General features: G+C 43.9%; 1 protein-coding gene across 1 annotated transcript; it reads left to right on the forward strand.

The window, feature by feature from the left end:
• Window positions 1-3,064: 3,064 nt before the first annotated feature.
• On the forward strand, window positions 3,065-7,628 carry LOC119745169 (adhesion G-protein coupled receptor G6-like). Its single transcript, XM_038221394.1, has 11 exons — window positions 3,065-3,205; window positions 3,419-3,562; window positions 3,683-4,094; window positions 4,439-4,617; window positions 4,781-4,933; window positions 5,378-5,511; window positions 5,653-5,752; window positions 5,955-6,120; window positions 6,247-6,313; window positions 6,758-7,028; window positions 7,368-7,628. The coding sequence occupies exons 1-11, from the start codon at window positions 3,065-3,067 to the stop codon at window positions 7,626-7,628; spliced, it is 2,028 nt and encodes a 675-aa protein (XP_038077322.1).
• The last annotated feature ends 7,745 nt before the right edge of the window (window positions 7,629-15,373 follow it).

The following is a 15,373-nucleotide window of genomic DNA, read 5'->3' on the forward strand; positions in this document are numbered from 1 at the left end:
CGTGGCGTGGCCTAACGTGACAGCATCAGATCCAAACTCGCCGTTGCTATGGAACCCTAGCCATCACCCTGGTGACATGTTTCCCGTTGGTAATGTTACCATGGTGACCTACACAGTCGCAGACCAAGACGGGAACGTTGCGTCTTGTAACTTCACGGTGACAGTGACAGGTGTGTACCTTTCTGTAACTATCTCATTTTAAACTTCATCAACTTGACTTTGAAAAACATCGAGCAATGGGATCATAACATTTTCATTATAGCTTATGCGGTGCTTAGGCCTGTTGAGATAGTGGAAATGCCATCCCGTTTCGTTATATATATCACTTAATGAGTAGCCGTATTTGATTTTATTTCGCTTTATTTGATTCCATTTATTTGATTGCATCAACAGTTAACGTGTCTAACGACAATGAATTAATCATTCAATCAACTTATGTTCAATTGCTCAACTGAAACCTGCCTGCCGACCAGTGGCGTAGCCAGGAATTTTTCGGGGGGGGGGGGGCGCTGGGGGGGCTGGAACATTTCATGGGGGGGGGGGGCGTCATGTAGATCAATGATAATTTTTTTAGAAACTCAAAATCTCAGTAGGGGGCGACTGGGGGGGGGCGACAAGGTTTCATGGGGGGGGGCTCCCCACGCCCCCCGTGGCTATGCCACTGCTGCCGACGTATTTGACGGTTCCATTGATTTTGTGTTTGGTGAACACACAAGTCAGTTTGTCATCAGTTGTTGCGCCTCTCTTCTATGCAAGGATGGATCCAAGGGGTGGTTAACCACCCCCGACTGACCAATGTTAATTACATTCGTATTTACATACTGGAAAAAAGACCAACATTTCCTGAACTTCCTTGCATAGCAAAATCCCTCCATATTGCAAATCTTGATCTATTGCTGCCAGGTGTTTCGCATGTTTATGCGTTGACTGCAACTCCTCATTTCAGAATTCAGAATTCGCCACTGATATATCCTGGATGGATTAATGATGTCTTAAAGAGGTTGTGGAATGCTCGAAGACATTTCTGTCATTTTTCGGGTATATGTAGCCTAAGGTGTGATGAAATAAAAACGACTATTGTGTCTGTCATGAAATGAGTACTAAAGGTACATTTGATAGCTTTTTTCAGGTCATGTTTCGACCCGAACTTGCAATTTGTGTAAAAGTCGTCGTTGGGGGCAGCAAACAAAACATAGTAAATCGTGACGTAATAAAGAGGACTTGTTCATACTACGCTGCATCGGGAGTACCTTTTGTACTCATTTCATGACAGGCACAATAGTCGTTTTTATTTCATCACACGTGTGAACACCTAAGGCTACATATACCCGAAAAATGACGGAAATGTCTTCGAGCATTCCACAACCTCTTTACTACTGCCTGCTTTTGTTGATATCACCCAGAGTTGTAATGACTCGAGTCAATGATTCGACTCGAGTCCGACTCCAGTCACAATTTTTGATGAGTCGACTCTACTCGCGTCCCTAAGGGCAAATGACTCGACTCGATTCGAGTCACTGCGAGCAAATGACTCGACTCGACTCGAGTCCCTCATCAGAATGACTCCTGAGGAAGGCTAATAAGACTCGAGTCCCCAAAATAGAAGCAAACTTTGCGAAAAATATTTGCAATGGTTTACGCCGGTGCTGGTTTTTGTTCACGTCACGTTAGAATGGTCGCGAATAATATGTTCCCATTAGTTGAATGGGCCTTATTCACGAATCGGCCATATTGAATTGAAAGTTAGGTAAAATCTTAATTTTTGGAACTTGCGAAGAGGAATGAAAGCAAGTTAATGTATAATAAATTTCAGTCTGCTTCAATGAAGAATTTAACATGTGTAATTAAACATTCCCTAATGTTTAAAGCCATATTTAAAAACAAATGACAGTAAAATAAGGCTGCATTGTGCCCGCATAAAAAGTCTGGCGCCATCCCAGTCAACAGTTAACAATTAATGAAATACATTCAGGGAACTCGACAAAAAATGGCCAACTCGTGAATAAGGCCCATGGCGATCAGCTGGCACCCCTTTTTTATTTTCAATAAGAGTCAAATGTGGTGTCACCACATGTAGTAGCCCGAACGAAAACAAAAAACCATAAAAATGACTTTCTCTTCGAACATTTGTGACTCGAATTAACTCGAGCTACATACTTGACTCGACTCGACCACACACTGTGACTTGACTCGACTCGACTCGACCTTCTTGACCTAATGACTCGACTCAACTCGAGTCACTTCTCTCGGATTCCAGCCGTCTATCCACGTGCTTTCCTAAATAAGAATGAAGGTTTCTTCCTCAATTTCACAAACAGAATAGCTCTGCAGGTACTTAGTCATAACTTTTTGGTCTTCTTTCTCAGTTGTGAAACTCGTCTGCCCAGCCAATTTCTCGGCATTAGCAAGTCCTGGCTCGACCAGTACCAGTGTGAGCTGGTTGGAACCGGATCTAACTGGATGGGACGGACCTACAAACTTCACCTCAAGTTGCAATCCTGGTGTTGAATTGTTGATAGGAACTCACCGAGTAGACTATCAGCAATCGTTTGCAGCATACAATATGCACTTCGAATGTTCACTCTTTGTTGTGGTACAAGGTGAGAAATGAGTATTTGAAAACTTGGCAAAGATAGTTCAAAGAGTTTGTTTGGACCCCTATCAAAAGAATTTTAAAAATAACTGAGTGAGAGATTAGTAAAACGCTTTGTCGTGCTTTCACAACAGGTCAGTGCCCAACCAACACAACCAATGACGGTCTGAGATGGCCTGTAGCAGTAGCTGGATCCACTGCCAAGTCTGTCCAACGATGTCCACTGGCAACTGAAAATGGTTTGACTTTAGAATCTGTCACAGTCTTTGAAACCTTCACCATAGTCCAAAATGTTCCTTGCTCTGCCTGATGTATCCATTCTTTCTCTTAATCGTCTCTCCACCTCTTCTTTGTTCTTCCTCTTTTTCGTTCGCTGTTTCTTGGCCGCAAGACTCACTTATATCGCATTTATTAGAACGATTCAATTTCTTCTGATAAAATGGTTTTGTTCATCTGCATTACTACGTTTTAATGACCCTAAATGAAGCCGGTGAACCCGTAGCCGTCCGAAACTGCTCAAAGTTGGAGGCTCCTCTCTACTTCCGATGGGAGGAGCAGGAGACTCGTGGCTGCGGGGACAAGAAGGAAGTGTCTCTCGAAAACGTCGTCAAGGTAATTTGTTTTATCTTAGGACGTTAGTTGATCCAAATTAGATGATGGCTCAATTTTCAGAAAAGCATTCTACAATGGTGGCTCTTGCAGAGAGGTCCTAGTTTTTGAATCACACTGTGTTTACTTGAGCAAATTGTGAAAAACTGCTGGCAGATGCGGTGTTTTAAGAAGCTTAGATATGAAGATGTGACCATGAACCCTATTCGTTGACAGGTTGAGGTTAGCAAAGGCAATGCAGTCGAAGTAGCCGAGTTTCTAGCCAATCGGACGTCAGATTCATCTAAGGAGACAGCAGATGTTGCGATTGTTGCCAGCATTTTGGAGAACATCGTTAAAGCAGGATCGGGGGACAAAGAGGTATGGTGAATTACCATTCCGGAGAGGGGACTTTATACATGGTTCAAAGAAAAAAGGGCTGTGGAACATATGGTAGAAATATATGTAACTGAAGTTAATTTTAATCATGATTTCTTGAAGGTGACAGAACTAGTGCTGGAGACTGTCAGCAATGTCATCATGAGTGTTGGGCCTGAAACTCCTGACTCCGAACCCACTCAGATCGAGGCTGGTACCTCCTCAGCCATCGTTAAATCCGTGGAGACTCAAATCTCCCTGACACTTCAGCAAGAGGGTAAAGTCAGTATACGTCAGGACTCAATCCACGTGGAGGCGGTCAGTCTTGAACCAAACCTGACCGGGAACGGACTCAGCTTCGTGTCCGTGAAACAGTCAAATGTGACGTATCCTGGACAAGGGTCACCGCAAGAGGGCACCCTTGCCGGTACAGAGGTCGAGACTTTGAACTCTAGTGTGATACCGAGGGATCTCGATGTCTTGGCATCGGCTCGGTTGCCTGGCAACATCATCAATTTGTTACCGTCCCCTAATGGTAAGTTCATCATGTGTGATCAAAGATTATGTGAATAATCGATATTTGATAAGATAAAAAAGAGGGTGGGCCTATGCAGTGCTTGCTGAAGTCTACTATGAAAGCAATGGTTCAAATTGTGCGTACGTGTGTCCTCAAGCAAGAGACACACTGCTGTTCCTTATTGGAAGTGGAGTTATGAAAATATTGGCATAACCTAAGCCTCCGGAATTAGATTTTCATAGAATCTTAAAACATATTTCAAGGGATGACACTATGAAACGTTGTTTGTTGATAAGATTTTCGGGGGTAGTGCAAACAAATATGAGAAACGTACCTCTTTAAACTATTTCTTCAAAATGTAGCTCAGCTGAAAGCCAGTTTCCTGATCTACGCTGGTGACACGTTGTTCCAGTCTGCTTCGATCAGAGAGCATCGAGGGGAGGGTAACTCGACTCGTAAGGTTGCTGGATCTGTCGTCTCACTGACTGTGGAGAATGTTGAACTTGTCAACCTCACAGAACCAGTCGTGATTGAATTCAAGGTGATCATGAGAATATACCGGTTTATCCAGAGTAGAATACTTCAGTATTAATTAGGGCATATTTTTGCCAAATAACGTTAATGTCCATTAAGCTAATCATTTCAGATTTTGCCTTCATTCAATTTTGTGTACCTTTTATCAATCTTCCGATTTCGAAACTTAGGAGGAATCAAGCGAAGGCCAATGCGTGTCCTGGGACTTTGAGCTGGAAGATGGAGTCGGCGATTGGACAACAGATGGATGCGCGCTTGCTGAAGTGACCAATAAGACAATCGTGTGTAATTGTTTTCATGCCACCAACTTCGCAATCCTAGTGGTATGTATAGTTCAATCTTATTATGACTCCAAACTACTTACATAAAGCTTTTTCCATTTAAGAATGCGACAAGGTGATAGACTCCCGCAGGTTGTACCAAGCTTAGATTATGGAGCACATCACAAATCAATGAAAAGAGTACCTCTTTCAGTTCGAAGGAAGAGTTACACTACTTTAAGCCAAACGAAAAAGGAAGGTCCGTTAAGGCAGGAAAAGAAGGAATTTTATCAGAAAACAATACAATACATTGTTCTATAAAATCTACATGATTTCCCTGTTTGTACCTTTTTGAAATGCCTACGTTCAATGCCAACAAAAACACTTCATCTTCACTCACTGAATGTTTCTCCACGTTTGCAATTAGGAGATCATTTAACTTTTTAGATACATAGATGCTACTATGAATATTTTCTGGATTCGTAACTGGTTTGACTTTTCTCACAGGATGTAAAGGGCCAAGCACCTGACGATAAAGATGACACTCCTGCTAAGCGAGCGCTTGATGTTATCAGCCAGGTTGGCGCTGCACTGTCAATCATAGCTCTGGCTATCACGCTGATCATATACTTAGCTATCAGGTAAGATCATTGTAATGAAACGATCAGCAAAATTAAACCCAACCATGTTTCTCTGTGTGCTTATACGTTCCATGTGTTGTCTTGTCGCTGTAAGGCAGTGCTAAAAAAGTATATATATAAACATTTTAACGTTTTTTGTAGGAAACTGCGAAGAGGCAAATCTCGTCAGATCTTCATCAATTTCTGCTTCTCGTTGATCATGTTGTACATCGTGTTCGTTGCCGGCGTCGACAATGCTAAGGTGACCAATGTTACATAACGCAGGAAACTTTTCAGTTTAATCTAGGGGGCGATAGATATCTAGAGCCACGAAGAGGTCAAAAGTGGCCAGGACCGGTATAAAGTCAGTTTCCATATCATCATGAAAAGCACGGATTGTAACGTCCTTTGTAAATTGTATCTGATTTTAAATTATAACGGTTATATCTACTTTAATTTAAAAGGGCTCCGGAGGTGGTTGTGTGTTCGTGGCTGCTTTGCTGCACTACTTGACTCTGTCCACTATGATGTGGATGGCTGTTGAAGCCAGGAACATGTACGTCAGTACGGTGAAGGTGTTCCCAGAAGACGCGCCACGATACATGCTCAAGGCTTGCCTCATCGCTTGGGGTGAGTTTTTGTCTAAACTCAAACATTATTTTTAAATAGATACCAAGCAAAATCATTGCTATCATCAGTTAAATAAATATTTGAATCAAGTTGAATCAAGAATAAGATTTGTATCTCCCTTTTTAGGTTCACCATTGATTGTGTTGATAATCACATTGGCTGCAGCATCACATCACTTTGCCAACGAACATTAGTAAGTGAATGATCATGCTAGCTTATCTGAGGGCGCTGTTTAGATTCATCCAATTACTCAAAACCTATCTTTACCTAATTATTATCATATAGAGAAGTTTTCGAAACGTCTGCTTTGTCCCAAAATTCTGCTTACTTCACTGTATGCAGGGAATTTAAGAATCTTCTACAATCTAAACTACTCTAAATTTTATTCTCTTACAAATATGATTTTTTCTCCTCAAGCAGACCTTGGACCCATAATGAGCCGAATTCTCCAGAGTCAGTGCCTCTACAATCTTTTAACACATGCCGAATCTGGAAACAAAGACAAAGTTTCGAAAATGTCCAAAGACTTATACAGATGCGACTGTGATACATATGCAGGTTATTAAGTATTGTATTAAAGCTGGTGTTACCTACCTAAAATTCAAAAAAATGATGATCAATATATCTTCGTTTGCAGCTGCTTCCTTGAGCCCGGTCTTGTGCTGTACCTCGGCCTCCTTGCTCCCATTGGTCTCATCCTCCTCCACAACATCATCACCTTCATCTTGGTCATGCGCAGTCTCCTGAAGGTCAAAGAGGCATCTCGCTCCCAGCAGATCTCCAAACGTCTTCAGAATGCCGTGGCAATCTCCACCCTCATGGGCTTGACCTGGTGTTTTGGGTTCCTGGCCATCGAAGAAGCGACTTTTACCTTTCAACTCATCTTTTGTCTGGCTAACTCCTTGCAGGTAAATGGAGGGGGAGGCATTTTAACTGATTCAGGATGGCTATTACTACAATACCCAATGGGTCGGATATGGCCCATTTATTGGCCTAAAGGGATAGTCCTATACGACAGCACTGCCCAGTACACAAGGTACAGTCAGTCAATGAGTTAGTCAGTGAAACAGTTAGCTTGTAGTACAAAATGACACTATTGTAGTCTAGTCATCTCGATCTTGCAAAAACTGCCTGATTGTGAAGTCTACGGTTTTATAAAAGCTCGTTGAAGTTTACAGAGCACGATCTGGAGAGTCTTATCTCAGGCATTGTTTAATGTTCACCTTCTCCGCTTGTTTTCTTTTCAGGGCGTGGTTGTGTTCATCATGTTCTGCGCTCGACGCGAGGAGGTCCGCGACGCCTTTGCACCCTACATGAAGCGCATCTGCTGCGGTCGGGAATTGCACTTGCCAAAGCGATCATATGACGTGGCCTTGGTTTCAAGCACTGCTTCTCAATCCATCAGTTCCCCTTCTAGCAGTGTCGTCACCAAATTTGACGTGTCCGCTTCTGACTTCCAGGAGAGCGTGGTGGTCCTCAAGTATAAGACATATGACCAAGACATCTGAATGTTTTCCTTGGAAAATTGAGGGGACTGAAACACTTAAATTGAATTTCATTGTTGACAAAATGCAGGATTGAAGAACGCCATATCAACTATCCGGTTCGTTAGTAAAAACGTCACGCACGCGCGTGCACCACTGATTGCTAGCGCCCATTGGATAACCACTCCTAAAGTTGTACGGCGTTATCTCCCGGTTCCAATGGTTCCAATGCTACTTAATGGCAAGTGGGCGTGGTTTAAACTGAACTGACGAACGAACCGGATACATTTGACAATGGCATACAGCTGGTAAAGAATGACAAAACCTCCAAGTAGAAATTCAAATTGAGTTGTAACTTCGAGTCTCGACTGGCCGATTACCACGGCATTTTTCAGAGATATGAATGCGGCACACAATCATAACTTTTTCGCTCTATGAAATTTAATCAAGATCAGAAATGAAGGAAGTTTGTCCTCTATACAAGAATTTCTTTGATTGAAAAGGAAAAAGCTTACAAAATGCACCAGGTCTTGGAAAGGGATGGCAGGGAAAATTACAACAGATTATGGTATAATATTGTGTATGCTTCGATACAGTTAAACAAAAACACATATCTTATTCGATTATATATATCTATACTTTAAACGTTGCTGAGTGTACCTATTAAAGACAACCTCCTAGCATAAAATGCTAACATGAAATGTTTGTACATAAACTGTGAAAAGTTGGGCACGCTAATTGCTCTGTCAGGAATTTTGTCACCACTAGGCCTCCTTGCAAATTCGCAACAACCGCAATCAAATACCACGTATAAGTTAAAAAGCATGTACAAAATTCGCTGAATGTTTCATTATCATGTGATTACGAATTCTCTTGGGAACCGGGGATGCATGATCAAAACTCCTCCGACGAATTTTTTTTCTGCGGTACAATTGGGGAACCATATGCTTTTGTGTGGGTTGCCAGTTATATTACTGACTTAAATAAGGATACATGTATGTATAGGGCTAATTGCTATGTACACGCAGATTATTGTTGATGTTAGCATATACATGTATATATTATATATAGATTAGGCATACCCAAACTTCTTGTTTAACCATGCGAACAAAATGAAGATTAAATAGAATGAAATACATAGTAAAAAAGTAAAACCTATGTTTCCGTAAATGTACATGTACTATTAATGGTTATGCAGATAATACTTAACTGTAAAAAAAGATTTGATGTACGAAGCCTCCTTTTATTGAAATTTTAAGTAGTACCCAGAATGATTGAATAACGTTCTTATGTAGCCTTATTACTTAAGGTTTCAATGCACTGTACGCAGATGATTCGTCAATTTCATTGTTCATTTAATGATTATACAGATAATTATTAATTGTAAAGATTTGTTATACGAAGCCTGTTTTTATTGAAATTTTTAAAGGACCAATGTAATGTGATTTGTTAATGCAGTCCTTGTAAATTCAACTTCGTGTCCCATTTAACCTTATTTTCAATTTTCATTTTGCCATGTATAAGTGCATTTTGGTGTCTTTTTGGTGTTTATGCTAATTCGAATTTGCAGATTTATGAGCAAAAACAGTGATGTAATTTTGGGCAGAAAAATTGCCATAATTTTGGATGTTTTGCTGTGTGTGGTAAATTTCTTTTCGTTGGTGATTAGTTGTTGTTTCAGTACATGGCAGTGGGCTAATGAGCAAAGTTTTCTCAAAAAAAAAGTTTTTAATGAGCACATTTTGGGTTCACCGTTTAAACAGAAGCCCCCTAAACCGAACAGTGTCTTCCTGAAACGACATCACAGAAACAGCGCCCTCACTTGTCTGCGAAAGCATGGACATTCTTTTTTTAAATGTTTAAACGCAAAATGTTTACTTGCTACTCGAAATAAAATGACGTGTGGGAGTACCATTGTGCTGTCGTGTCCAAATATGCTATGTGTAGCATAGTGTGACTGGTGTGCGTGCAGTTCCTTGTCTCCGTGCGCCAACAAACGAGGGCGCCCTTTTTACCTAGTATGGGGAGGTCGGTGGCCGTCGGGGTCCCGGAAGTGGTGGGTTGGATACACGGTGGGCGATGTGTACTCCAGGGGGTTGATGAGAAGAGGGCACGCAGGTTCGGGGGGTCGGAGAGTAGGTGTAATGAGTCAATGGCCACACCATGCTGTGTTTCTGATGGTTTATTTGTCTGGGTCCAAGACCCGGCCTGTGAAAAGTGGGCAGGCACTCATTAGTTCCATAATACATGTACATGTAATTTAGAAGGAGACATAATGCTGACAAGATTTCCGAAGATAAACTAAATAAACATGATCCAGTACAAACTAAAGTTCAACCTACTAATGTATTGCCGTAGGCACAGTGTCTATATTGGGCATCAAGGAAGAAATACACATATCCAGGCCAACCCCGGCCGCTGGCTGACCAAAATTTACACACACACACACACTAACATACATCACATGCACTCAAATATGTCCCTAAATGCACAATACAACCCATGACCTACAGAGACATCCTAGTTTGACAAAAAGAAAACTAAGTTGACAACCCTCATTAACAATAATCCATTTCCATTTGAACTTGCAACTGTCATTAAGATATTAGGCAAAATAAAAAAACAAACATGTTTAGCGTCCTGCCTCTTTGACAAAAAGGAAGGAGGAGGCCCTTTTTTTTTTCTTCTTTTCAAAATGGCCGCCAGACACATTTTTCAAGACAACGCGGCCGGGCTATTTTTCAAGATGGTTACCAGCTTTTTTCAAAATGGCCGCCACTTGGACTCATTGACTATTTCCACAGCTTTATACACGGTATAAAAGTCTAAAAATATGATTTCTTTCGTCAGAGGTCGTTAAAATTTATCAATTTTTGTCTTTAAAAAAAAGAAAAAAAAGAAAAAAAAGGAGGCGGCCTCTAAAAAGGAAGCGGGCGGGGACGCTAAACATGTTTGTTTTTTTACTTCGCCCCTATAGAACTGTCTTCACTCCGCAATGTATCCTTCACTCGTGCACGCTAACTGCACGTGATCATGCTACACGTATGGATGTTATCGAAACAAAACGTGGGCCATACTAATCAGTGCGTACTTCGCCATAGTACCGTCTAAATCAGCCCACAAATATCACTTTTGAAAACTCTTGATCTGTTCCTTTCTACCATTAAACTAGTCTATAATCATAAGCGAATAAAATAAGGGAAGTAAGCATTTACAACTATTTCATTAAGTGGTGAAATAAAGCAATGTAAATCACAACAACAATTTGGAAGCCGTTACCTGTGAAAATTGGGCAGGCACTGCCGTGCAGCCCGCGTGGTCCAGAGGGGTATAACATAGAACATACAGTACATGTCTATCAAACAGTTCAAGCAAGTAAGCTAGGCTTGGGTCTACGACAATCGGAATGTAGCACAGCAAAATTAGAAAAACAATGAGTAATTTCAATAATAGAAAACCTTACTTGACATGTCCTACTTGAAATTTAATACCAACACAAACTACATGTACAAATTTGAGACCATCTTAAGTTCGTTTGTTGTGCATGGCCGCATGACCTCCACTAATTGGTTTGATTAACTCCAGCAGAGACGGCAGTACAGTAATAGGAGAGTACAATGTGTACATTTTGTAAACAGGAATAACGGGCAAGGATCAAAAAGGTTACAATACATGGAAAATCATGAAATTGACAATACCCATCGGTCTTTCAAAAGAGTGGCGGGCACGTAGAGCTTGCCGAGCCGCAGCAGCACGCTTAGTGTTTTCCATCGCCACTCCGCGGGCAACCCGCAAGGCCTTCTGATGTCTCCGCATGTACGCTGGGAGATCGTGCGACTTCCTCTGAGGGGCTTCCCCGCCTAAGTGTATACTTTGGGGAAAACGGCCGTTCCGACCAAACATCAGAAAGAAAGGGTCTACCCCAGTCGTAGAATGTTCGGTGTTGTTGTAGGTATACACAAGGGCCGGTAGGTACTCTGACCACCGCTGCCTCTTATACTCTGGGAGGGATGCCAGCATTCCATGGAGGGTGCGATTAAATCTTTCGCATTGGCCGTCTCCGGCTGGGTGGTACGGTGTGGTTCTGCTTTTCTGGATGCCGTACATCGTACACAGTTCCCTGATGACTTCAGATTCAAAATTTCTCCCACAATCAGAATGAAGACGGAGAGGACATCCATAGGGCAGGAAAACATGCTTAACCAATGCTTTGGCCACTGTGATAGCTCGTTGGTTCTTGGTGGGGACCGCCCAGGCATACTTCGTGAAGATATCAGTTACAATCAGGAGGTTCTCATATCCATCATGAGATGGCTCTAGCATTGTAAAGTCCATCGCCAAAGTCTCCTTAGGTGCAGTAGTACTCAGTTGAGAGAACTGGGGTTTTGTCTGACGGACCGGTGGTTTGCTTATACTGCAGCGCTTACATTTTGCACACCATTCCTTTATGTAGGCCTCCATGTTGTGCCAGTAGTACCGGTTCCACACCAAACGGAACGTACGCTTGGGACCAAAATGTCCTCCGTCATCATGGAACATGCGAAGAACTTGGTCCCACAGCTTCTCTGGTACCATAAGCTGTTGATGGATCTGATGGTCACCAGGGGAGACGACTTGGCGGTAGAGGAGACCATCAAGGATGGAGTACCTCTTCCAGTCACGAAGATGTGCAGTAACTTTACGTTCGAGTACTTCCCGCTCGGACCGATCGGGCTTCATCCCCTTCTTCACAAAGTCAACAACCTTTCCAAGCACTGGATCCTCAGTTTGGAGTGTTGCCAGTTCTTTCTCTGAAAAACCAGGGAAACACCGGGTCCCTCCCTCCTGGAATGCTCTGATACAGTGAGACACAACCAATGGAAACTCAGTGCCTGGAGAGTGGACATCGATACTCACTGCAATGGTTGATGAGCTTACAGTACACGGAGCAAGCAGCACATCAATGCTCTCACCATCTTGGTCTTTGGTGGTCGCCCGACGGGACAAGGCATCTGGGGCTTGGTTGTTACGGCCCGGCCTGTATTGGAGCTCGAAGTCGTATGAACTCAGCTGTTGCACCCAGCGCATCTCCGTGCATCCCAGGTTTGCCTTCTGGATAAAGAGTAGAGGATGATGGTCCGTCAAGATCATGCATCTAGTGCCGAGGAGATAGTCCTTGAAGACTTCTGTTCCGCCCACTTTATGGCGAGTAGCTCCAATTTAAACGCACTATACCGATCACTGCGTTCAGCTGGCCGAAGTGCCCGTGAGGCATATGCAATAACATGCTGTTTACCATCGACACCCTGCTGTGACAGTATTGCTCCGAGACCTGTTGAACAAGCATCAGTGTGTATCTCAAATGGCTTGGAAAAGTCTGCGTAGGACAGAATGGGTGCTGTTGTAAGACACTGTATGAGCGACCTGACAGCAGACCTAGCTTCATCATCCAATGTCACGCTCTGATTTAAACTTGCTGTTTTACCCTTCCGGGTCTTACTACCCTGTAGATAACGGAAGAAGGGAGCAGCAACAGTAGCGTAGCCCTTGATGAACCGTCTGAAAAACCCAGTGAATCCCAGGAATGACCGTATCCCCCTCACAGACTTTGGCTCAGGCCACTGCTGAACGACTCGCACCTTCTCGGGGTCTACTGCTACTCCAGCACTAGAGACCCTGTGGCCAGGGTACTGAACTTCAGACTGTAGCAGATGGCACTTTGACGGCTTCAGTTTTAGGCCGTGCTCCTTCAGCTTCTGGAAGACTTCGTCAAGTTGGGTAAGGTGTGTGTCAAGATCAGGAGAAAATACTATAATGTCATCCAGGTACAGCAAAACGTAGTCGAAAAACTGCTCCCCCAGGCATCGTTGCATGAGGCGTTGGAATGTCGCAGGTGCATTCGACAGACCAAATGGTAGGCGGGTGTACTCAAATAACCCAAAGGGCACTGCAAACGCCGTCTTCTCTACATCATCGGGGTGCATTGCTACCTGATAATATCCGCTGGTAAGGTCTAAGACACTGAAAAAACTCGAACCTCCCAGTGCCTGTAAGGACTCTTCTATCCTTAGAAGCGGGAACGAGTCCCGTTGAGTCAGCTGGTTTAGGCACCTGTAATCCACGCAAAGGCGAATGTTGCCGTCCTTTTTGTGGACAACCACAACCGGTGACGCCCACGGACTTGAGCTCTCCCTAACAATACCCTCCTCTAGTAGACCGTGAATGTGGTCACGCACTGCCTTGTACTGAGTTGGCGGGAGAGGCCTATGACGCTGTCGTATGGAGTGGGCACTGCCTGTGTCTATTTGGTGTACCACTGTGTCCGTATAACCCAAATCACGCTCACTCTGGGAAAATGACCCTTTGTGTCTTTCGAGGAGAGACTTGACCTTCTTCAACTCATCGGTACTCAAGTGGCCACCAACATCTACCTGAGATAGTATGGAAGACCCGTGGTCATCTACAGTCATGTTGGACACTGCAACGCTTACGCCACCAAAATTGCCGCTGTCATCACAAACGACCGAACCCAAGTACAGTGTTCCCAATTCTGCAGATGCAGGTATTACAACGTCCACATCTGTCTCGTTGAACAACACAATGTCAAACTTCCCGCTCTCTACCTTCACCAAACTGGGAGGAACTGTCAGTTTTGAAGGAGACCCGATCCCGCTGGGCTCCAGCATTGCCTCATAGCTTCTGCCCTCCGGACCAGTACACCCCCGTCCACGAATAACAACTCCCTGTCGGGCCAAAACTGCGATGGGTGGCCCAGTCGTAAATGCCTTACCAACTCTGCCATCACCCTCTCCGAATCTCATTGTCTGCCCAACAACCTGTAGGGTCTTATGCCAAATTGTGTCTGGTGAAGGCCAAGGGATCTTTTCTAGGTGTCTCTCATTCATTAGCTTCTCCCAGCACTGTTGGAGGACATTCATCCCAAAAATACACTGCACACCCTCCTTTTTCCAAGCCTGCTGTGTCTTGCAGTCTTCCCGAAGAACAAGGACGACTCGTGCCTCCATAATTTGGCCTACGGCATGAACGTCAGTTTCAAAGAACCCGATGTATGGCATCTCGACTCCATTAGCTGAGACTATGGAGAAAGGTCCCGGAAGTGGTTGTAACTGAAATCCCTTCGGAAGCAACTCCCTTACAAAGTAACCTTCCCCCACTGTGGTGACCTGTGATCCAGGATCAAGTAGACTAGAGACTGGGGTCCCCGAGAATAGTACTATAGTCGAGAAACATTCACCCACTGCTCGCGAAAGAAAGTCACTATTTATCTTAACACTTAAGCCATTCAGGCCAACCTCTGCAGTATGGCCCACTACTGTAGAGGCAGCTCGTTTAACCCTTCCTGCTGATGCTGGTGCCGTGTGGCATTGCACATCGGTGGCCGCTGGCTCTCAGGAGCTGTCATGTGATTGGTGGGAACAGGCGCAGTTGGTGCCCCCCTTCTTGAAGGGCAGTCCCTCGCAAAGTGTCCAGGGAGGCCACATGCATAACACAAGCCGCGCCGATCTGACCAACTTGTGTCCTGTCGGCGAGCGCTTCGCTGCATGTTGTTCCCTGGTGGTCCAAAGAATGGCTGTGGTGGCCTCTGGTAAAAAGGTTGTGCATCAGGAGGGTACACGGGATGCCCCCACGGTCGCACAATACCCTCTAACGCCTTAAGGACGCCATCGGTCATACTTTTGATGGCTCCCAGGATCTCTCCATCATGGGTAAGCCTTTGGTCAAGACGAACAGTTGCCTGGTAAGCAGCATTTGTTCCCAGAGCTTTGCTT

The sequence above is a fragment of the Patiria miniata genome, unplaced genomic scaffold (genome assembly GCF_015706575.1).
Source record: "Patiria miniata isolate m_02_andy unplaced genomic scaffold, ASM1570657v1 HiC_scaffold_7, whole genome shotgun sequence".
Lineage (NCBI taxonomy): Eukaryota > Metazoa > Echinodermata > Asteroidea > Valvatida > Asterinidae > Patiria > Patiria miniata.

What these genes read in the sequence shown, in the direction of transcription:
- LOC119745169 (XM_038221394.1), top strand. Translation starts at nt 3,065, where the DNA reads ATGACCCTAAATGAAGCCGGTGAACCCGTAGCCGTCCGAAACTGCTCA. An exon ending in CTCTCGAAAACGTCGTCAAG is followed by an intron (nt 3,206 to 3,418) that starts GTAATTTGTTTT and finishes ATTCGTTGACAG; the next exon opens with GTTGAGGTTAGCAAAGGCAA. An exon ending in GGCTTGCCTCATCGCTTGGG is followed by an intron (nt 6,121 to 6,246) that starts GTGAGTTTTTGT and finishes CTCCCTTTTTAG; the next exon opens with GTTCACCATTGATTGTGTTG.